General features: G+C 34.1%; 1 protein-coding gene across 5 annotated transcripts in view; it reads left to right on the plus strand.

Moving 5' to 3' along the window:
* Positions 1-23,365, plus strand: part of Asxl3 (additional sex combs like transcriptional regulator 3) — a 133,272-nt gene that overhangs the window by 13,196 nt on the left and 96,711 nt on the right. For 2 of the 5 annotated variants that reach the window (XM_013508021.1, XM_013507996.1), the window contains exons 4-5: positions 21,369-21,477; positions 22,758-22,863. In XM_013508021.1, coding sequence (XP_013363475.1) covers positions 21,369-21,477; positions 22,758-22,863 — 215 coding nt within the window. Of the gene's footprint in view, positions 1-4,163; positions 4,373-7,701; positions 7,705-21,368; positions 21,478-22,757; positions 22,864-23,365 lie in introns of all 5 variants that reach the window. The other 3 variants (XM_005372763.2, XM_005372764.2, XM_005372765.2) reach the window with 3 other exon arrangements.

The following is a 23,365-nucleotide window of genomic DNA, read 5'->3' on the forward strand; positions in this document are numbered from 1 at the left end:
CACCTGGCCTTTTTTTTTTTTTGATAAATATAAATTTGTACTGTAGTTTATTATTTTTTTTTTTTTGGTACTGGCAAGCGAACTCACAACCTCACGCTTGTCAGGCAGGTGCTATGCCGCTGAGCTATATCCCTGGCCCTGTTTGCAGAGTTTTATAGTTAGTTTATAGTAAGTACAGTAACAGTCTTTTCTCAAAAGAAAGTAATAAGGCATTGTGAAATATAAGCAGGCATTTTGATTGTCATGGAACAGATTTTCATAGAACATAATTATGTAAAATTTAAAATTTAGTCTTCCCCTTACCCAACTTCTAGCTGCAGAACCTAGTTTCCCAAGCAGTTTCTAGCCTTTATTCAAAAAGTATGGTTTGCAATAAGAGAATAGGAACCTAAGTAATTCTTAAGAGCTAGGGAGTTACAATTTTTGGTAAAGAGAGGAAGATGGGTCTGATTTCTAGTAAAGATCAGTACTGTTCTAGTTACTATGCCAACTGTAAACTGTGCTTTTAAGAAACGACCTAAACAGAAGTTTCCTTTACAAACAGATCATTCAAAGCATCCCCTACTACATTAGGATGCAAGCTAAGATGTGAATAAAGTTTAAGTTGGAATTACAAGATTTTGTTTCTGGTAAGGTCTTAGTAGACTGTGTGTAGTCTTAGACTCTAGTTTTACAGATCAGTAACTAAGGTTTAGAAAAGAGAAGTGAGTTGTCCACAATATTAGAGCTAGTGAATATTTGGATTACTTTCCACATGGAAGTTCATTTCTCACAATAGTACCTGAAGAGGTAGTTGGAGGAGTTTTGAGACAGCATTGCTATACCAGAATAGGATATCCAGACAGCCAGGTCCTTGCAGCTGCTTCGTTGCTATAGATGCTATGAGGTTGGTCTCATCCCAGTGGTCTGAGGAGGCTTGCAGCTGGAAGAAAGAGTGCATATAATCCCTTGAAAGACATGTTCTGGAGGTTGAATGCAGTTTCCTTAATGGTGGAATTCATGTCTCACTGACTTTTCTCTTCTCTATGGTGCCCTTTATGTAATAGAATCGTGATATTTTCTTACAAAGTGAATGGATATTTGAATGTTAGCTGTATTTCTGCTTGTAACAAAGTATATTATCCTGGATAAGTCACTGTGTCTTTTTTGAAGGGGAGTCTTTCCAGTGAAGGAAGGGGACTTCCAACTTTTTTATGCATTATAATGTAGTCATAACGATAAAATACTTTGGAAAAAGTTAGAAAATGTGCTGCCAATTTTAAGATACTTCGTTTGTGAGATTTCACTGTTGGCTGCTTTGTTAGCAATTTGGAGACAGTTAATCAAGATGGAATGGAGTCCAATTTGTAGTATAAGATAATGTATAGTAGTATTTTGGCATACTGGTGCCAAGTGTTCCATGTTTCAGTGGAAAATATATAATATCTCCTACCATTTAATTATAATTTCATCATAAGATAGAAAAGGATTCCAGTTAGTGCCCTTCATTCAGATGCCATGATAAGATACAGAACTACTGCTACTTGATGGAACAGGCCCTGTGTTGCTTTTAGTGTGACTTATGCCAGTGCCCAATATTGGACTGTAGGAACAGGGATTTTCCTGATGTACAGTATACAGTAAGTAAATTATTCTCTATTAAGTGAGATGCTTTTTTGTGTCTTTTTGGATCTTATTTGTAACTCAGGGAGTGTATGTCTCTAGCTAGCTCCCACATGTTATCCACTGTAGTCTTCTGAATGCATTATCTTGACATAGAAATTTCTTTGCTTCCCTACCCTCTAAACTAATGTGTTAACATGTAATATATTGACATAGCACTCATGATAATTATCTACTTGGCATATTTTGGGGGCGTAAAGGGTGCTTTAAAATTCTATATGTTGATGCTGTCATCTAAGTTTTCTTTGAAATTTGGCTATAAGCTTTAAGTACACAAAATGAAGTTTTGGAGAATAATTTCAGTGAACAAACCTCTTTGTTGTCTCTGAGGGGGTCTACATTTACATATGTAGGAAATAAGTAATTCCTTGAGAAATCTCTGTTATTTTTGTACTGTCATTGAGATTCTCACAGTTTAGTATTTATTAAACACTCAGTATGTTAGGAATTTTCCATTATACTGAAACAGTTTTGCTTTTTGTTAAACTAAACATACAACAGAATATATTTTAGTTTTGAGTAGTGAACTGATTTTCAAGATTCTTGTAAATCACACAGAAAATAATGTCTCAGTTATTGTTGTTATTCCCATAACTCTCACCCTAATACTTGTTTGTCATTTAAAACTAGATTGTCACTTCCCTTGAGAGACTTTCCCTACAATACCCAGGAAGAAATATCATGCCTTCTTTTATTTTTCATGGAAAATTTTTACTGTATCATTGTGACAGTTGCCTTGTTTACATGCCTTTCTCTCAACTAAAGTATGAATTCGTAGAAAGCTAGTGATACACAGTACCTTGCTCATGTTGTGTAACCTCCACAGTTCCTAGATCGAAATGGGCATCATAGTAGAGGTTTATTTGAATGAACATATATTACTAATGGGTATCTTTAACTGATATCTGCATAAGGGATGGTTTGAGAAAACTGATACGACTACTGTTCTATGTTCAGAATCTCAGGTTATGTAACAAGGACGATTATGTCAAACACGAGAACTTACAATTTCATACAGTAAAGCGGTATATATTGCTAAGGACCAATAAGTATGTCCATAGGAACTAAGCAAACAAAGACTATCCCTTCAATTTTTATATTCATATTCATTTTAAAATAACATTTTTAAGGGTTTTTTGTGGTTTTTTTTGGCCTAGGTGAGTCTTTCATTCTTTGAGTGATCCTTACTGAGAGACATGTCACTTTCTGTAAGATGAGGTGAAGTTAGTGAAGGCTGTCCAGAAAAATATAGTGAGTGCTATGTTTGGTATAAATCTGAGGTCCAAACCTGTCGAAAAGATTTCTGGATATTTACCATCAACAGAATAATTGAGTTGGGAGAAAAGTATGTATCCGGTGGGCGAGCAAGGCAATAAGCAGGTGTACATTTCCAGGCCCTTACATTTAATATAAACTGAATATAAGGGACAAGGATGGAATGGATCTAGCCAATATACCCAGTGAAATGGGGATGAGAAGACAGAATTCTATTATTTTAAATGGAATTATATAGAATGAGCAGTTTTATAGATAGATGTTTGCTTGGTGCAAAAATAATTAAGGGTAAATAATGCTGTAGTGATTGAACTCTTTTAATTGCATTTTAAACAAATCCTGGAAACAGACATTTGGTAAAATTTTGTGTTGAGGCTGACATTTGTAGTTGTCAGTGTTGCATTAATTAAGGTGAGAGGGAAAGGCAAGAAAGAAATAGTGTTCAGTCCTATATTAAAGGACCCAAGATTATAAAAATAGTTAAATTTTCCAGTTAAACTTTGAATAATATGTTTATCATTCTGTTTCTAAAAAGCCTATGCAGTAAGGAGGGAGGAGAGAAAATTGATTCATTAAAAGCTGGTTTGAAATACTTTTTTTTATTACAGTGGCTCTTGAAGCTCCATTGATCATTTCATATTTTTCCTACCATTCAAAGTTGTTGTCCCTCCTGGTTCCTATCCCTGTCTCCCAGATGGGCAAGGGCAGTCAGTTGAGAGCTCTGTAATCAGTAGGGATTCGGATAGTGCAATTATGATGATGGCAGCACGAAGTACGAAGCCATGCCCGCACGGGGATTCAGGAGGAGTCGAGGCACATGTGGTAACGTGAAACAGAGCTTCAAGGGTTCATCTGCCATTGTTATTCTACCTCCTAAAAAAAGCGAAGTCTTTTTTTACAAAAGCTAGTGTCAGGAAAGTTTGAACCTGTCCGCCAAGTTTAGAGGATTAGCCTTCGAAAGCAACATGGTGTTTTCTCTCTCCCCTTCAGGACGAAGTATGTGCCATTTGGGACCACCTCAACTACCTTACCAGGCAGCATCAGGCCTTCATATGCTTTAAATTTACATCCTACTATAAAAAAGGATCTTTCCTTGAATGTTCGTATTTTCACCTTGAGAAGGCGATATGTAGAGGATGGGTATAGCAGCTGTAAATAAATATGATAAAGTAGAAGAGTGGATTTTGGGAGTTTTACCATATATACACATATATAATATTTTCCAGTCTGGTTTCAGACCCCGGCATGGCTTGGAGACAGCGTTGGTGTGTATGAAGGCTCTTCCTCGAATGAAGGATTTGGGACAACTTTCCATGATGATTATATTAGAGCCTCAGCTGCTTTCGTGTTGGTCATGAGGTGATGCTGAACCGAATGCTTGAACTAGCAGGAGTGGCTGGGATTGCATTGGAGTGGTTCCGTTCATTCCTTCCGGGTAGGTACCAGCTAGTGATGTGGGTGAAATGGACATTGAGGGTCTTCCCATATGGAACCCCACAGCGGTCACTTACTCCCCGGTTCATGTTTTGTGAACATGAGAGGGCAACTGGACACTTGCAGGGCAGGCAGTGCGATCTGAATGACTGCGTCAAAGGTTATGAGAGTGATTTCCAGATAGGTGCTCACACATGTTATTTCCGTTTCGTAAGCGTGACGGGGCAGGCTAGCACGGAAACTGAGCAAGCGTGACTTGTTGGAAGGTGCAAACGCGGGAGGCTCTGGTGTGCTTTCTAATTTCAGTTTGAATTCCAGTTTGTGTAAACTACGGCCATGCTTTAAACACAAAATTCTCTAGTCATAAAAATTATAATATTAGAGGGACATATTTTATTTTCCTTTCTGCTATATCTCCAGAGCCTTCTTTCCTGTGCACATTGACTGCATCTCCATGTGTTCTTGCTGAAATTTCAGTCTCCTTATTCACCCTTTTGCTTGGGGCTCTTTTGAGCAGAGTAGGCCAACTGCATTAATAAATATTTTTGAGGCTGATGGCTGATTTTTCCTGGTGAGTGTTTTGCTTTATCTTCACTGAAAGCACTTCATTATTCTGACTCTTCTACTGAGAATCAAATTGAGTTGTACTTTTAAGGAATTTTGCAGCATAAATACTGCCTCTTTTCCTGAAACTGCTCAAGCATTCTTTTTATAAGGAATATGCTAGAATTGCTTCCATTTGGGGCATGTTCCTTAGAATTTTGGTGTGTCTTCTTGGTTATTTTATGATTTTAGTTATTTTCTTGTCGTGTAATAAAAAGCTTTTCTAGTCTTGAACGTAGAGGAAGCTTATTAAGACTAAGAGTAGAATATAAAGAAATGAGATGCAACACAGATGCGTGCGTCTGTAAATATCATTAGATCTGTCTGTTGAATGTCATTTTGCCAAAAGGGCAGGAAACTAAGATTTATGCAGTGAGTGATCAGCGTTAGACGCCGAGCCCAGAATTTTCTGTTTGTTAGCTCATTTAATCCTCCCAGTGATAGTGAGAAATGGGTACTGCTTCTTCATTTTACAGACAAGGAAATTGATACTGAGAGAAGTTGGGTATGACCCTAACTGTACACAGTTATAAGTGGAGGATCTGACATTTGAGCCTAGACAGGCTGATTCCAAAGCTCCGAATTTCTATCACAGTGGGCCACAGGCAAATGTCAGACTTGAAGTAGAGGTCCCCAGAGGAAACAGCAACAACAAAAAAAGGAGGAAAAGAAAGAAAAATAGTCCTATTAGGAGGAATGAACAAGCCAAGGAGGAAATGGCAGACGCAGGAATTTATTAGCTTACTGTTTATTCTGAAAACTTCCACTTTCCTTAAAACTCAGTTTAACAAGCCAGTGACAAAAGGGATAGTTTTAAGGTTAGCAAACGTTTACCATTTAAGAGGCACACAGGTTTAGAGTCTGGATTTTATATTTTGTCCTGATTTGTTGACTCTTTGCCATGAAAATGAAGCAGTGATACTCAGTATTGGATCCTAGCAAATTTCCATAAGGATCAGAGCATAGAAACAGCCAGATCATAATTATTCTAACAAAGACAACATTTGAATGCAAATACAAGGTGTTTATTGTTTATAAAAGTTTTTTTTTTTAATGTCTGCAGAATTTCTCTATGTGGAACCCCTACTACCAGGACTTCCACATATGAACATGGTGCATGTGACAGAAGGTGTGAACTTTCATGTTCCCCTTAAAGAGTAATTTGTTTGGATTCCAGTAAATCATTGTTTTCATCTCTGATTGAAGGTTAGATCTATAGTGGTAGTTTTCCTCTTTATATTGATTGGTAACTATCTCTCACTATCACAAAAGATTTGTCTCAGGCATAGATGATAGATAGAATGTTGGTTCTGTGCTTATAAACTGACATTTGGCGATAGGAAGGTCTTATATACTGAAGTTGCCATTGTGATCCTAGAATCATATGCTGTTATAATTATGTTACTGGTACATTAGCACATAACCTCTACCTCCCTCAACAAAAGAGGTAAAGGTCATTAACAGTAATAGTGTTCAATGTTGGTGCTATGTTCGTAGCTCATAGCATGCATAGTTGAATTCAGCATTTGAAGATCTCCTGACTTAGCTTAAATGAAATATTGATTTCATTTTCAATTTGGTGGCATCAAGGAACTGTTTCCTGAAAGCTTTAAGTAAGTGGCAATATAAAACCTCCAGAGTATTAATTCAAGTTAAATGAGTGGGTTGGAGTTATGTTTACTTAACTAAGATGTTTGACAAAAGGCCAGAAGCCATGAGAGCTCGTTTTGTTTTTAGGTAAATTAGAAAAAAAGAAGGAAGACAAAAACATTTCTCCTATTGTTGAACATTTTTTCATAATTTTAACGATTGTTTAATCAGTTGTCCTTTGGTTAGTTGTTTAAATAAGGCTACAGGTTTAAAATAATTGTTGTCAAACTATTAGCCTACCAATTCTCTTCCTTTCTACCCAATTTTATTTGCATATTTTTTCTACCTTTTCATTACTGGACTTCTTCTCTGGGGAGTTTCTCTATATTGTACCTGGTTAGAACATTGATAATTCTGTCAAATAATGTACAAGTAATCTTTTTTGTCTGAATATACATTTCTCATGGGCCATCAAAATGTGCACTTTCCCTAACTAAGATATTTATTACTATGAAACAAAAGTAATACAAATATTACCCATTAGTAGCATTACTTTTAGAATGGAATTTATTATGCAAATATGTAATTTTACAGTTTCAGAATTGATAGCTTAAAACATTATTTATTTTCTTTACATCTTTACATTGACTGTATCCATTGCTTTACCATTTTTATTGTTGTTTGTTTGCTGTCGGCCTGTAGCAAACATGAACATTTTTGCAGTCGTTGCTTCCAATTTATCTCATTTCCCTGAGGGTGAAATTAAAACAAGAACTAGGTGTATTACATTTCTTGTAGAGTTCCTGGCTATTCTTAAGATGCAATATTTTTAAGTGCTACATGCTAAGTTTGTAGAAGAGAAGGATGTTTAAATTCAGTTGTCCTTGTATTTATACTTCTTTTCCAAAGTGTATTGTGTAAGAGGTCTAACCTTGAAATTAGGCCTTTTGTAGAATAAAATTTATTTTACTTAATAATTTTGTCTGAAATTTGCAAATATACTTTGACACTGTCCTAAATAACTGAATTTCACAAAGTGCACTTTATAGTATAAATCTAGTTTTTTGTATAAAGTTGTGTTTATTAAATAGTTTTATCCATTTACATTGCTAACAAGAGTAGCACACATTATTGCAGAAAGTACATGCAGGACATAGTAATCAGAGAAGGATGGAAAGAAAGGGAAGGGAAGGGGAGAGAGGAAGGCTAAATTAAATTGGCATTTGTCTTGTGGTATGAATGCCATCTTTAACAGTGGTGGTTGGTATAGTTATTTTTAGGCATTTCCTTTATCAAATATTTAAAGGTAAAAATTTTCCCATGCCCAGCAAAATTCTGAGCTGAATTCATTTGACATTCTGCTGATCAAGGAATTTTACTTGAGTGGTATCAGATTTTTACAGAGGAGTAAGCTGATGAATCAGAAATAAAGTAATAGGCAAGGGAATACCACCCTTTTCTTTCTGACCCATAGAAAGCCAATACAGATGATAAATTTTTATTGAACATGTACCGTGCTAGTTGTGTTTTATGTTGAGGAAGATATACACATGATAGAAAACTTAAATATTAAAAGTTTATACTATTGGGGAACACTAGAAAAAATCAGATGTAACATTTAAGTCCCTTTTTGATAGGGAAATGGCTTTTTATATTTAGATGTTATCAAAAAAGCATGAAAGAAATATGGAAATTGAAGCTTATGATATGCCAACATAAAAAAATAAAACATTAAATCACAACCCATGAAGAAAATATTTCTAGTGAAAATGCTAGAAGTATTATCTAAAGAACTTACTAAAACAGTAAGAAAAAAGATAGTGATTTAAAGCATCATGGTGTGAGGACATGAACAAGGATATTCCAGTGCAGAAAACTAACAAACTAGTTTGTGCATAAGCAGTATTACCAGTAATCATAATAATGCAAATTAAAGCAATGCTTAATGATTGTTTTTTAGTTTAGCTACTAAATTAATCAATCCATGTACTTTGTCTGGTCTCCGAATACTGTGAGAGTATAAACTAAAACAACTCATTTAATATTGTGAAGGTATAAACTAAGACAACTCATTTAAACACCAGTTGGCATTGTTCACAAAAGGTCATTAAATAAACTCTATCTCATGCATTGATAATGCCCTTTCTGTAAAACTATTTTAAGAAATTCTTCCTGATTATAAGAAAAATATACCATGTTCAGTGAGAATAACATCAGTGCTATTTCAGTTGTAGAGAACATGATTTAAATTTTTATTGGTGATGCTTATGGTTCTTAGACTTGGCTACACATTAGAATTACTTAGAAAAATTTAAAGAAGTGTTAAACCTTGGACGCCACCCAGAGATTTTTATTTTCATTGTTTTTAAAGTTCCCCTAAAATTCTAATGTACAGCTAAGCTGAAGGCCACTGATTTGAAACAAATTGATAAAATATTTAACCATTCGATATATTTATGGTGCTTTTGCAGTAGAGTAGAAAAGAGTATATATGAAATTAAATATTACCTAAATATTATGTATTTAGGTAAATTATAACTTTAAAGTAGGGGAAACCACAAAAGGCTAGAAGAAAATTTACAGTATGCCCAAAGTATGTCAAGGAATTTGAATTTCAAGTGATTTTTCTTTTGTTTTTTAAACTGGCAAATATTTAGTAATATTTTTATATTACTTTTTTTTTGGTACTGGGAATTGTCTTGTACTACTTTTAAAGGGAAAACTATAGAGTCCACCAAATATGTATACATACTTTAGGAAAAGAAAAACTTGTATAAATGTTTTAATACTAAATTTACTGAGACTTCATGAGATTAATACAAGTTACCTTTGGCGTCTACAATTATGAGAGGTGCTCATAGTAGTGGCCATTGGAGTCCAGACATTTATTAGTATGGTGAACTGCTCCTTGGCTAACCTTGGTCAAGCCTCAGTGAGATTGCTCTACATGCATTTTCAATTTCTTCTTTAAGGGCCAGCAGTGTGCTGGGTTTACTGTGATGTATGTATGACATTCTTTAAGGTCCCCATTGATAAAAATATTAAAATATTTATACAAGTTTTTCCTGAAGTGCGTATACTTTTTTTCTGTGTGTGGATTCTGGATATTAAATGAAGTTTAATTGTTTAATTAAATTAAAATTTTTGCTTGAAATTAAATTAAATTTTTGCTTGAAAGATCCTCTAGATAACTTCCTTTTTATAGGTTTTTCTATCTATGAATACAGAGATTTATTCTGCCTTCTAAAGTAATCGTATGCTTCTATTAGAACACACCTTATAACATTACTATGGAAACTTTGTGGGATTTTTCCTCCTCTTTTTGGTCTCAGGAATATTCTCTCATATAGCTTTCTGATGTTTGGAATGTAATACACTCAAGTGAGTAATACACTCTTCTATTACTCCACAGCTGTGACCTTCTGAATACCATCTATATATGGTTGATTAGCACTGTTTATCTCCAACCCTGGGAGATTCTGGGATGTTGTAATGTGTCTGAATTTTGTATGCATACCTTTTCATTAACAAGGCCAGAGCTAAATTCATCATGTTATTTCCAAATCCTCCTCTGGTATTGCCCATCTTACGTAAACCACCCTTCATCCTTGGTTGTAAGCTCACATGTCTAGTCAGTGTCTCGCCTGAGAAATCCTACTGATGTCTCTCACTGTACACTTCTTGACCCTTTCTCCATGTCCCTTAGCACAACTCTATCCTGCCATTATTGCTGTGCTTGAGCTCTAGCCTCTTCCCTGCAGGCCAGTTCCATTGGCTCCTACTGGGTGTGTTCCTGTCCTGTCCTCCTGTGGACAGATGAAGATGATTTTCCTTAATGAAACCCTCCACTGCTTACCATCATATCCTGCACAAAGTGAAAGCTGTTTGCTGTGGCATTTAAACTGTAGTACTAAGTGTCACCTACCACCACATGGGACATTCCTTCCCTCTGGAATCAGAGCCCTCTCTCTTGTATGCAGTGCTCTGGAAATGGCACCTGTTCATGTTGTTGCATGGGACATTCTCTCCTGACAACCTGTGCCTCCTTCCTACCTCTCTCTACTTGCAGTGAGCTCATCGCCTCCATCCCTGATTGGATTGGTAAAAATCTAGAATGCTACCATGCTCATTAACTGGGAACTCCTAATGGAAAGTAGCTGTCAACATGTTCACAGCACTCTTCCATCTAAAACTCAACTTTTAGAATCTGTTCTACAGAGATCTCTTTATTATTCTGCTATTTAAATAGGTAAAATTATATATAAATTAAGTGTAAAATTATATATAAATTAAGTGTTAAATATTCAAATTATGATACAGGATATCCTATATGTTTTAAAAAATTAAATGATATTAAAAATATTCAAAATCCTGTGGCATATTCAGTAAAAAAATGTTTTGTGCGAAAGTCTCCCAGTCATGTTAAGTACAAAAGCATCTTTACCTTTATGTAGTGAGTGCTCTCATTGGTACTGAAAACAAGGATATCAAGCCATTGAGCTGAACAAATGTGTGCATGCGTCTGTGTAAATACAAAGAATCTAAAAGAAAGCTTGATAGATCTTTAGTACTCTGAAACAGCGGGGGGAACTGAGGGGAGTTGAAAGGGATAGATAGATAGATAGATAGATAGATAGATAGATAGATAGATATTTAGATATTTTTAATTGATTTGTGACTGGGATCAAACCCATGTTGCTCTGTTAGTAAACTATATACCTAGTTCCCCCCACCTTTAAAATTTGGAGACGTGGTTTAGCTCCACTGGCCCACAGGCCTTGAGCTTGCAGTCCTTCCACTTCAGCCTCCCAGTATGCTGGGATTACGGTATGTCTGGGTATAATAATGTATCTTTCACTTTCCATGTAAGTAAATTTTTATTTACTTGCATGCATAGTTATCATTGACTGTTAATAAAAACTGAATCAAAGGAATTTGACTTAGAGACAAGTTGTGGGTAAAAGAATAATGAAAATAAACCATTTTTTTCTATTTTAAATTTTAGAGAATATAACAAAATGCCCATATACCAACAGGAACAAGTTGGATATTTGATCGCAGTTGCTTCAGATTTTTTAAAAATATAGTCTAACAGTAAAAGCTGAAGTTTCTTTTGATTTCCTTCTTTTTCTTCTCAGAGGCTACCAGTATCATAGATGTGTATGTATGATTGTATTTAGAATTTTATACTTTTACTATGATTACCTAGACCAAAGTTCATTTGTCTAGCTATATTCTATTGAACATTTAGGCTATTTATGGGCTTTCTTCCTTTATAACAAATAATAACCTCCTTGTTAAAATGTGACTTTTTATGAAGTTTACACCAAAAAGTAGAATTACTGATCTGTAGAGCGTGAACACATTTTTTCACTGTATATTGCCAAATGAGTTTCCAAATTGGTCATATCAGTCTATATTCTCACTAGAGTATTTCTTAATTCTCACGTCTGGATGTACTTACCCAGTACTTGGATTTGTCAAGCTTCAAATTTTGTTCTACTCTGTAAATTATGAAATGTTAGCTTTATCAACAAACCCCTGAAATTCTTCTGAATGTTTAGTGCTGGCAGAACCCCATGAGAGAACCTGACGAATAATTAATAAAGTGAGTCCTTTAGGAGCTGCTGTAGTGCCTCAAGCAACATAATGTTAGACTGGCCAAAACTAGACACTACAAAGAATCTAATACCTGTAGAGGCACAGATAGGATCATTATGGACTGAAGAGGGAATTAGTAGTTTTTTAGGAGCAAAGGGCCCTGGGGATAAGGGAAGTGTTCAGACAGACAGCCCAATTGTAATGAATTTTAGAAAGCTCATAGTCAAGCAATTACTAATTGTCCTTAAAACATTAACCAAAAAGGAATTAGTAGAGCTTTGAAACACCTATTTTAAACTCATCATTTTACAGATGAGAAAATCGAGGCTTAGCAAAATAAAGTTAGCTTGTGTAAGTTGTTTAAACTCTGTATTAGATATCTTAAAGTACAGTTAGCAGGAGATTTACTGGCTTATTAAACTTAGATATTGAACTGGTTGATTTTCAATTTTACTACATAATACAGGAGATCAAGTGATACAGTTTTTCTCCCTTTTTTCCCCCATGTTTTGTTCTATTTTTCTTTGGGTAGCTTAATTCTCAGCAAGCTCTGTTCTTGTGGAGGTATAAGTATGTACCAGCTAATCTGTTGTATGTCTTTATAACTGGTGTTTCTACTGATGAAAATTACTTATGCTATTTGTCCTTATTTTTTTATTAATTGTTCCCCAAATACTCAGACATTCACCATTGATTACTAGCCTTCTGATAGAAAAACTAAGACCATTTCATTGATTGGTACATTAGCTTCAAATCAGTTAGGAAGATTTCCTAAAAGGACGTCAGGCCTGCAGATTTAAAGTGGTCACTGAAGACTACTTGGTGTGAGCATCTGCAGACATGATTACAGCCATGAATGAAAAAGAAATCGGCAATACTCATTGCAGGCTCTTTTATAGGCCTCCATATCCATAGTTGTAACACTTTTATAGCAGTGATTAAACTTATTATAACAAACATTTTGGACTACCTTGTGATGGCTTGTCAGGCAAACATAAATATGTGACTGTTTCTTAGGAAGTTTCAAAACAACAAAGATAGGTAATTTAGAGGTAAAAAACAGTTTTTGAAGCCAAGAAACCGTGAGACAAAAGCAAAGTGTGGAGATCCTTGTAAGAAAGAGGGTCATCTTTGTATTACAAAAGCTTCATCATTAAGGTAATGGTGAAAATCTCCTTTAATTGCATTTTGAGTGGCAAAGTGAAACATAGTAGGAGAGGTGATATTTCTAGGCACAGGGTTTCATGGGAGCAAAGCAGAGAAAAGGGAACCCACAGAGGCACCGTGATTTACTGAGTCGGGTCAGACTATAGGAGAGCTGTCTAGAAGCTGGAGCACAGGAAGATGAGATAGTTGCCAAGAGTATTATAGAGGACACAACCAGCACTTTGAGCAACTGTCAGTATGAAAAGTTTGTACTCTGGGGCAGTAAAAGCCACAGATTAAAAAATCAAAAAGCTAGCGAATAATATAGCCTAAGAAGCAGTCTGAGCAGTACTTGTTTTGAAATAGGAAAATTGTTTGGCATAATTGTATAGGAAGAGATGGAGCAGGAAGATAGTGAAATGAAGGAGAACAGTTAGGAGATACAGAATTCTGGTCTTGTGAATGAGGCAAAAATTGAATTAGAATATGAGAAAGTAATAGTGCAAATTTGAGATGAACTTTGTTGAGGCTCTGGAGAGAAAATAATGGGAATAGTGTGAAAACTACTGTCACAGGAAATGAGGAGGGGGATAAGCATCCGTCAATCAGCGAGAACAATCAGGATCAGGAGGAGGATCTGCACTGGGGTCCTGAGTAAAGTGATTTTCTCATTTGGTGTGTCATCTGTTGGGAAATTTAATTTTGAAAACATGTATTATTTTCAAATACATGTGGATACTGGTTATAAATTTTTCAATACTATTAAAAATTCTTGGCTATGTATTTAAATGTATAAATTACACAGAAGTCACACTATTTTTTATAACACAAGATGTTTTTGTATGCTTTAAAAATAATCTTAAGATTTGCCTAATAAAATTAAACATTCCTAGAGTTGAAGACAATTAAGTACTTTGTTTTCCTAGTGATCCTGGCCATATTCATATAGTAGACCATTTCCCCGTGTATATTTTTTGGCATACCATAATAGGAGACCGTACAAAACACTGTGTGGAGAAGTCTTATTTTATGTCATTAGGAAACATGGAGTTAAGAAGAAATTTTCAGAGATTTTAATGTATATTGCTAATGCACTTGATGAGTTTTTAAGAGAAAAATCCTAAACTTATTCGATAATTTGTTCAAAGATTCAATTTTGGCCGACATAGTATTGAACGGATTTTTGGAGTGGTGCAGAATTGACTGTTGCTACGACATTGGAGAGGATAAGGAGCTACAACTAAATTAAGGCAATTTACATTGTAATTTATCATGCCCAGTTTACATGACTAAGTTTTCATGCCAGATATAATCACAATCTCTATTCTCTATAACGTATGGTTTACTTTTATTTTAGAAAACATTTTTTTGGGATTAATTGGAAATATTTACTGTGGGCTTGATGTGTAGAGAAGCAGTACAAAGTCCTAAAGAGCCACCAGTGGCCATGGGTTGACTATCACTGAATTTAGAGTTGATGATGTGAGAAATCCACATATTATCATGTTATCATCTCCTTGGAATAAACTAAGGACACCATTTAAATTGTGCAGATTTTTCTCTTGTTTGCCTCAAGGTTGCCTTTCTCTAGAATCCTCTGACCTCTCATATGTATTCAGAAAATTCAGTGCAGCTTGGCCTACATTTTATTATGTGCAAAGCACTGTCAGAGTACAGATTTATTTCAAGATTAGCTTGACATATATAGTGTTTGAATAAATGTTTGTTCAGTGAATGGAGTGTTTTTCTTTAATGATCCAATTCAACAGAAGCATCTCAATTATTGAATTCTCTGCCATATTTTCTCGATGTTTGGTCTTCATAAGTTTTCATAGATAGCATTACTTGAGGAAGACTCTGGCAAAGTCATATTCAGCACCCTAGGTCTTTATTATAATATTAGAAACCTACTGTGGTGAAGTCACTGCGGTATGCAGAGTTAAGTGATGATGAAGCCAATCACTTTACCATGTAGCAGCAGCTGGCTTTTCTTTGTGTGTTTCTTTCAAGTGTTGAATATTCTTTTCCAGTATTCAAGGTAGGTTAAATGGAGGATGCAATTCTATGGAAAAACAATGTATGATAGTGTAAAGGGCATGGGCTTTGGAATTAAATTGGAATTTGGATTTCAGGTCTATAACTTTGTTATCATTGAAATTCAATAATATTCTTAATCCTGAGTCTTAGCCACTTGTGTAAAACTAGGAATTCATGCTTTTGGTGGTTGTAAAAAATATAGAAAACAATTGTGAAAGCCAAGACATATTATAGATGCTCTTAATAAATGGTAACTAAATAATAGATACTTGTTGCTGTCATTTTCCCTGCACCCTTACTAAGAGCTCCCTAATTTTTAGTGTTCACATGTAAAAGACTATCAGCTAGGAGTGTTCCACATACCGTCTTCACCTACTTTTTGATAATGAGATTAAAATGAAATTAGATGTTAAGAATATGAATGTGAAATAATTCTTTAAGTTATCAAATGCTAATTTCTTTGCATTTGGCATTCTATGTACCTCTAGCTCTAGGTTATTTTCAGTAATAAGGATAGTATTTATAATAATAGGTTACAATTTTTAAACACACAATGACTAGCATCATTCTAACTGCTTTCCATGTTTTCAGTCATTTAATCTTCAGAATAGTCTTTTATGACATTATGACTTCCTAGTCATAGTTTATAGTTGAGCAAACTGAGCTCTAAAAAGGCTAAATCTACTGTGATACATCTAGTAAATGGTCCCATCTTAATGGAACTCATACTGACTTGCTCCAGAACCTTCTTCATTTCACTCTGCTTTGTCTTACTCATTTGACTGTACTGACTTGAGCAGAACCTGGGGGTAACTTGCCGTGTCATGACATGAACTGCAGACAAACAATTGTCAGTATCAAGGTATACATGTGGCATGTGGCCTACCAGATGTCCATAATCAAAGATGACCAGCTTGCCTACTGCTTTAGTAGAAAGTCTCAAAAATTATAGATTATATATTTTATTAATACCTATATAGGGCTATTTTTAAATGTTCTTATGCTACAATTTAAATAATACTAAGTAAAGTCTTGTCCTTCCTTTAATGATTCAGAATTTTTGCCTCCTAAAACAAAAGGTCAGTTTAGTGAGTATGTTTGTATAAATTACCACAGTTGGTAAAAAATCTAAATCTGTTGATATTGTAAGAATGTGTTTTTACATTGTTCAGGTCAGTAACACACATTTTTGAGGTTTGAAGGCTATGTCTCCAATTTTAAGAAATTGTGCAGTATTTACTTTATTTGGTAATTATTTCTTGTCTCAATATCTTCATTTGACAAGAGTACCAGGACCATGTTTCCAGCTTTGCCTTGGTAACATTAAATATTCAAAATTATGTAGATAATGTTAACAAACATTTGCAATATATCTTCTTCTTAAATATGACCTATCTCTTACTTGAGGTGATAGGCTTATCCAATTTATTTTAAATTTCTAAACTGTAGTTTTTGTTATTATTCATATATCAGTGTTTGTTAAAAACTCACATTAGTGATGTTAGAGGGACATTGAAGTTTGCGCTGTTCTTCAACAATAAACTTCAGGTTATTGCAGATTGTATTTTATTTCAATTTTGTGCTGAGATTATTCACTGATATATAATTATATATATCTTAGATATTTAGATGTGTTTTATATCTAGTTTTCATAAAGGTTTACTTTATAGTCATTTTAGAGATTTCATTATACCAATAATATTTCTTATGAGTAAGAAGTTACTTTAGTCTTAATTTTCCAGGATAGCTTTTAATCATCAGCTGATTTACATTATGTTACTATGTGTGTTTAGAAATCAGTCTCATTCACTGGTAAAAAGTAGTTTATCTTCCCCAAGTAGGGACATACCCAAATAAATTAAGTGGTAAATTATTTACTTTTAACATTTTATAAAGTAGAATATATATAGATATATGTTAAGTGTATAAATCCTAAGTATAAACAACTTAATGTTCATAAAGTGAACATAAAGGTCCTATATACATAACACAGATCTTACTTGCACCAGTAGGACCACATAATTTACTGTTGAAAATATATACTTTATAATTGATATTTTCTCAGAGCTAACACTAAAGAAGCTATTAATGTCATTTCTGAAAAGAGTGAGTATATAATTGTTTATATTAATAACACTGTCTAATAATGGTGCACAGTAATTGCATATTGAATTTGTAGAGTTTCTAGACTCATGCTTCAAAAGATTGAATTTTGATATTCCCATACTTGAAAAGTGAAATTTTAAAATGTTTACAAAAATAGCTTCTAAAATTTTTATTGAAATCTACATTAATAATCCAGTATTTTAAGATGTGGGTTACTTAAATATTGTCTGGTAAAACATTAAGAAATGGAGGCCCGTGGTTATATTTCTTTGTCATATCTGCAGATGTTTCAATCGCATTCTCCTGAACATTTCCTAGCTTTAAAAATTATGTAAATAGGTTAGCCATTACCTTCACCAACTATTCAGTATTAATAAAATTTTATGTGTTCTATCAGTAATTTGATGAAATAAAGCAATGATTTTTCTGTATTTCACAACACATCAGGGCTCTGCAAAGTATCTCTGGGGGTCCTTTGATGTCTAGACAGTTTAAATTATGCTTGCTCCCCTGCCTCCAAATTCCACCCCTGTTCTGCTTCAGGGGTTGTGGGAAACAAAAACAAACCAGAAGGGTTCCACAGCCCTACAGTCTAGGAAGAAAAACAAACATGTAGAATAAGCTGTATATCTACCTTGGCAGGTGTATAGGAAAGGGCCCACTTACAGGGGCTAGAAGCAGCAAAAGAATTGGGGGTGAATATTGTCCTGCTCACCAAAACGAAAATATTGTAGGTCTATTAAGGAAGAAAGCCAAAGTCACCTTTTAGCTCAAGGCCCTTTTGCTCTCCCAACCTCTCCACAGGCAGCCAAATGTGAGGCTTTGGTGTAGTTCTTGTACATTACCCTACTTTCTGAAATAGTAAAATGAAGAATTACGTTTTATGGTGGAAAACTAACTTTATTTTTCTTCCCTTTCCTTGTTTTCCTTTTATAAATTGGGATGTCACGGTTCCTCCAATTCATCTTGTTAGAAAGTAAGTACTTATGAAATTTTAGAACTATTTTGTTGAAACAGTGATGTTTTATTACTTTATATACAATTACAGAATTTTTAATGTTTTAATTCTGGCAGAGGTGATTAACTTTTACATGAACCATCAAAGATTTTTCATTAAACCAGAAATAAGCAACTTTTCATAGGTATTTATGATCTCTGAGAATAGACTCTGTAAGCATATTTACTTCATCTTCTTTTATAGCCATAATTAATCTTTGTGTTTTACATATAGATGTATCAAATGTAGTTGTAATTGGATTTTTCTTCAAATATAATAAAATTATATAAATAAGATTTTAATTTATTCCTACTCAGTAGCAGGTAATTAAGACCATACATTTCTTCAAAAAAAGGAGTACAAGTTTTCTAGACTTTACAGAGTTGATAAGAAAACTAGAAATCAGTAAAAATGGTGGAAGGAAAGAATTTTAAGATGTATTTTCCTATTGTGTCTATTGCATTGGATGAATCAGTTACTTCTTAATACGTATTAAACTCTTTTGGTGATTTTAGAAATTGTTTTTAAATAGCATAGACCAGAATTATGCAATTAATATGCTTGGTACCAAGTGGCTCATCAGTGAGAGAACTGAGTTGTAAAATAGTTGTCTGATTCTTCTAGAATATAAATAGTTCTAAAATAAAACGAATTTCCTGGCTTTATTTTTGCAAGGATTTGGGGAAATTATAATAGTCATTTAGATTTTTGAAGAGGTAGTGTCATAGATTTTGAGTTACATGTTTTCAAACTTTTCCATATTAATCTTGAGTTTACTGAGTTAATAAGCATATAATGTAATAATATATTCATGCCCAATAGAGCTCATTATTTGTATGAATCTGGGTACTTAGCACATATGTTTGCAGTAAGCATGGCATTAAACTGCTATTTAATAGCCAATTTATCTTTTGCAATTATCTTTACCTTAGAAATAAAATGTAAATTTTAGTGGTGTTATGTTTATTCAGTATTTCTAAATTGCCTTTAAATCTTATTGCTCCATAGTGTTCTAAATCTAGGTTCTTAGTGTTGTGTGTAATTTGGAGCTTAGTAATCGAGAGCACAAAGAATTTGGTGAGGTTTCATGTTAGATGGACAATTTTATTAGGCTGCAGTCTACAAAACCTACCTTGTGTCATTTTTAATGTATTGGATTCTATTTTACTTGTCATGTTAACATCGTCTTGCCAAGTCCCTACGGAAAGTCTGTATTTCTGACAGTTTCACTAAATTAAAACTCCAAAAATCTGGCACCATCTTTCCCAGCTTCAAAATTTCCAAAGAGTATAATATAAAAATGTATATTTTGCACGGTTCAGTATAACATGTATTGCATTATTTATCTGGAATTCATTCAGTGAGAGAAATTTCTAGGGAGATGAATATATTTCACTTTATAGGTATGCCTGGGATTACTTAGATATGAGCAAAAATCTTTTGTAAGGGAGAATAATGAAATGAGGTCTGTAATCTTCTAGGAGCTTCAGGAGTAAAAATATTACTTAAGCACACAGCATTAGTACCGTGTATACTTTAGTGCTACAACTGCATTGTTCTGTGACCAGATTTATTTTAGGACTCTTGTTTCTTGTCAGATCCAATGGAATCATATTAATGCATGGGCACAGAGAAGCTGAATCCTAAAATAATAGAGAGTACAGTCTTCCTATTATGATAATACATGTAAACCTTCATGGTCATGATGCATATGCTGACTTACTGTTAAGTATTCTCTGGTAACTCAGCAAATTTGATTTTTTCATTTTACTGAAGCATTTTCATAGTAAGAGACTTGATAATCTTAATTTTTAGCAATTTGAGTTAGTAACATAAAATTTTTACTGCAGAAGTTCAAAGTTTAAAAGTTCGATATTTGAGAAGCCCTCTTGTCTGAGAAAACTTTGGGTTAAGTACCTCTGACTCCAAAGAGGCACATCGTGTATGCAGAGTACTTGTAATCAACCTGTTTTGACCATATATTGGTCTTTTAACACAGTAGGAAATTAAACGTATATGGAAGCATAATTAAATGAAAGCAATAATTATAGCTTAAATACTACCTTGCAAAAAATTAGTTTGCAAGCAAAACACAAATATGATCTAAAATCTACCTCAGGAAGTGCATACATATTATATAATTTGTAAATATCTTGGCAGTTGTAGGAGTACATCTCAGTAATGTTTGCACATATGTGCTTCGAAATTTTAAATCATTAGTTTCATTTCTTTTAAAAAAACTGAATTCATAACTCAGCCACTTGCATCTTTACTGCAGAACGTAATTATTAGCTGGGCGAGATTCCCAAACACATATTTCTTTATTTGACATAACTGAGAAAAGGATGTCACTGTAGAAGCTGTATAAGAGATACGAATACAGATATAGATTGTTATTTGGCCATGTGAGAAATACATTCCTGTGAGTGACTTAAATGCTTGCAATTTCAAATCAGTTCTTCCCTGGTTTCTCATTATTCTTTTGTTGTTTTTCACCCTATGAGATGGAGCTGCCCTTGCACTTGGTTTTATTTATTTTTTTTGATCATTCAAGTGCAACCATCAAGTTTTCTGTAATATTTTAAAACGGAGGTTTCAGAGTGTTATTTTACAAAATAGCACCACATAAAAGTTTGGGCTTTGGTTTCTTTAAAATACAGTGTTGGTTGCTTTATGAATAAAAGAGTAATTTCAATTTAGGAGACTTTTTGCCTGAAGCCTGTAAGACAGATGCATCTGATTAACTTTGGTGGAACCGGCCCGTTATTGTAATGTAGATGTTTTCAGGGTTGGGAGGATATTTTAAAAAGGCATGCAAGAAGGTCTTTTTTTTTTTTTTTTTGCAATTCAGGGAACAGTTTTGCCACAGAAGCTGCATATTAGATTGCTTCATTTTTTGCACACTTTTATTTTCTAGTGGAACCTCTCCATTAGCCTGTCTGAATGCCATGCTTCACACTAACACTCGAATAGGGGATGGATCATTCTTCAAAATCCCTGGAAAGGCGGGCCTCTATGCTCTCAAAGTAAGTTGGTTTGTTCTGAATTTTGTGTATTATTACTATGTAACATGCATTTTTTTCAAACCTAATGAAGGTAAACAAAATCAGATTTGAATGAAGAGTAAAAGATTGACTTAGGCCTTTTAAGTATTTTCATAAGTAATAAAATTATCTCATCCTAGGAATAAACAATGACATATTTCTTTAAGGAAAGCATATCTGTGGTTTCCTGCATAACATATGGTAATGGGTAATAGTTGTGGTTTCCTTAAAATTGTTGATTCTCTAAAATTTATGGGGAAGAGAGTCATGAGTCATGAGCCAGAAGTTTCAGATGGTCGCAGTTGCTGTGCACTCTTTGATTTAATGACCATCAGTTGATGTGCAGGCTTCACACCTGTATGTCTTTCTGTCTTTTGTAAAAGTAAGATATTTATTCCTTATGCTTGAGAACTTCCTGATACAAATCAGGCATCCAATTTGACAATAAATAGTGATCTCAAAGAAGTGTTACTAATAATTCATATTTATTATTTGAGCAAAATACAAGAATAAAACAGAAAGTTTTAATTATTTTAGTGTAATTGCCATTTCCATCTAGAATGAGAAATGCCATCTAAGATGTAAAATTACAGAGGACTAAATCCTTGTGATCTACAAATGATTGTAGAATTCAGAACAAGTAAATTTGGTCCGTTATTTCTCACGAATTAAAAAGGAATCACTTTTTTCATGGTAGGTTATATCTAAAGTCCATTGATTTTTTTTTTTGGAGAATTTTGTTGTTGTTGTTTAAAAGCCCATAAGTTATACCTGGCAAAAAAAGCAGGGATTCTCCCTCAACTATGTGACAATGGGTTCTTGTCACTGTATGTAGTTTTCAGACAAGAACAGGCTTATGAAGATAATGGTTTTTTTCAGTCGCTATTTGTAACTACTTTGTATTTAATTCACAAGTCAAACTTCTGAGTTTCTAATCTATTTTTTACATCTAATCTTTGGAAGTCTACAAAGTTGAAAACCAAGTGGAAGTAGCACGTATCAAAAGAAAATTCATTTCTCTTTCATTTTTTTGGACAGATTCTGAAATTTTGTCCAAAAATCCTAACTATAACTAGAGCTTTAACAGGCTTTTTTTGTTTTCATTGCAAAGAGTGATTTTGACATGAAAAAGGAACTCTATAATCTGTTTTCCAATTCCAAATCACCTACGACTGCAGTAATGTGTTAGGTTCTAAAAGGATTCTCAATGTTTTCTGTTGCTAATACATCTCTGTGAATCATCATTTTAAAAAATAATACAGAAAGAGGAGTCATGCCCCGCGGATGGAACGTTGGATTTAGTCTGTGAATCTGAACCAGATGGCACAGAGATGGCTGAGGCAAACGCCAGTGGAGAGGAGAACGGAGGTAAATGGTGGGGGGGTTCAAAATGCAAACTCTTGACCTTGTAAAAGTCACCTACAACTCCAGCAGTTCACTAGCTGAACACAAGCGGTAAGAGATAAAATTTTCTTCTGTGCTTTTACTCTCTACTAAGATGTATCTTCCATCAATTTTAATTTTAAATTTAAGCGTGTAAGAAGTGTATGCAGTTTTTTTGGCTTTCTTTTTTCACAGTGTCTGTTTTCCTGCATCACTTCTGGAGTGTTACCATTATATTTCCTCTGTAGAGTTAATAGGGTAATTGGAGCTATCTAGTGGTTTTATTCTTTTAGATGGATTAAAAATACATACCAGTGTTTCATTACTTACTAAACTGATACTTCCTGTGATACCAAGTAGTTTTAGAATAGCTTGGTTCCTGTTCTTGTCCTTGTAAATTAAGCTCTGTGTTACCATTCCTTACTGAAAAAAAAAAAAAAAAAGTCCAAATAAGATGCTTTCTTGTTGAACATTGTTGAAAAGGAAA

Source organism: Chinchilla lanigera, unplaced genomic scaffold (genome assembly GCF_000276665.1).
Source record: "Chinchilla lanigera isolate Chin_1 unplaced genomic scaffold, ChiLan1.0 scaffold00001, whole genome shotgun sequence".
NCBI classification, from domain to species: Eukaryota; Metazoa; Chordata; class Mammalia; order Rodentia; family Chinchillidae; genus Chinchilla; species Chinchilla lanigera.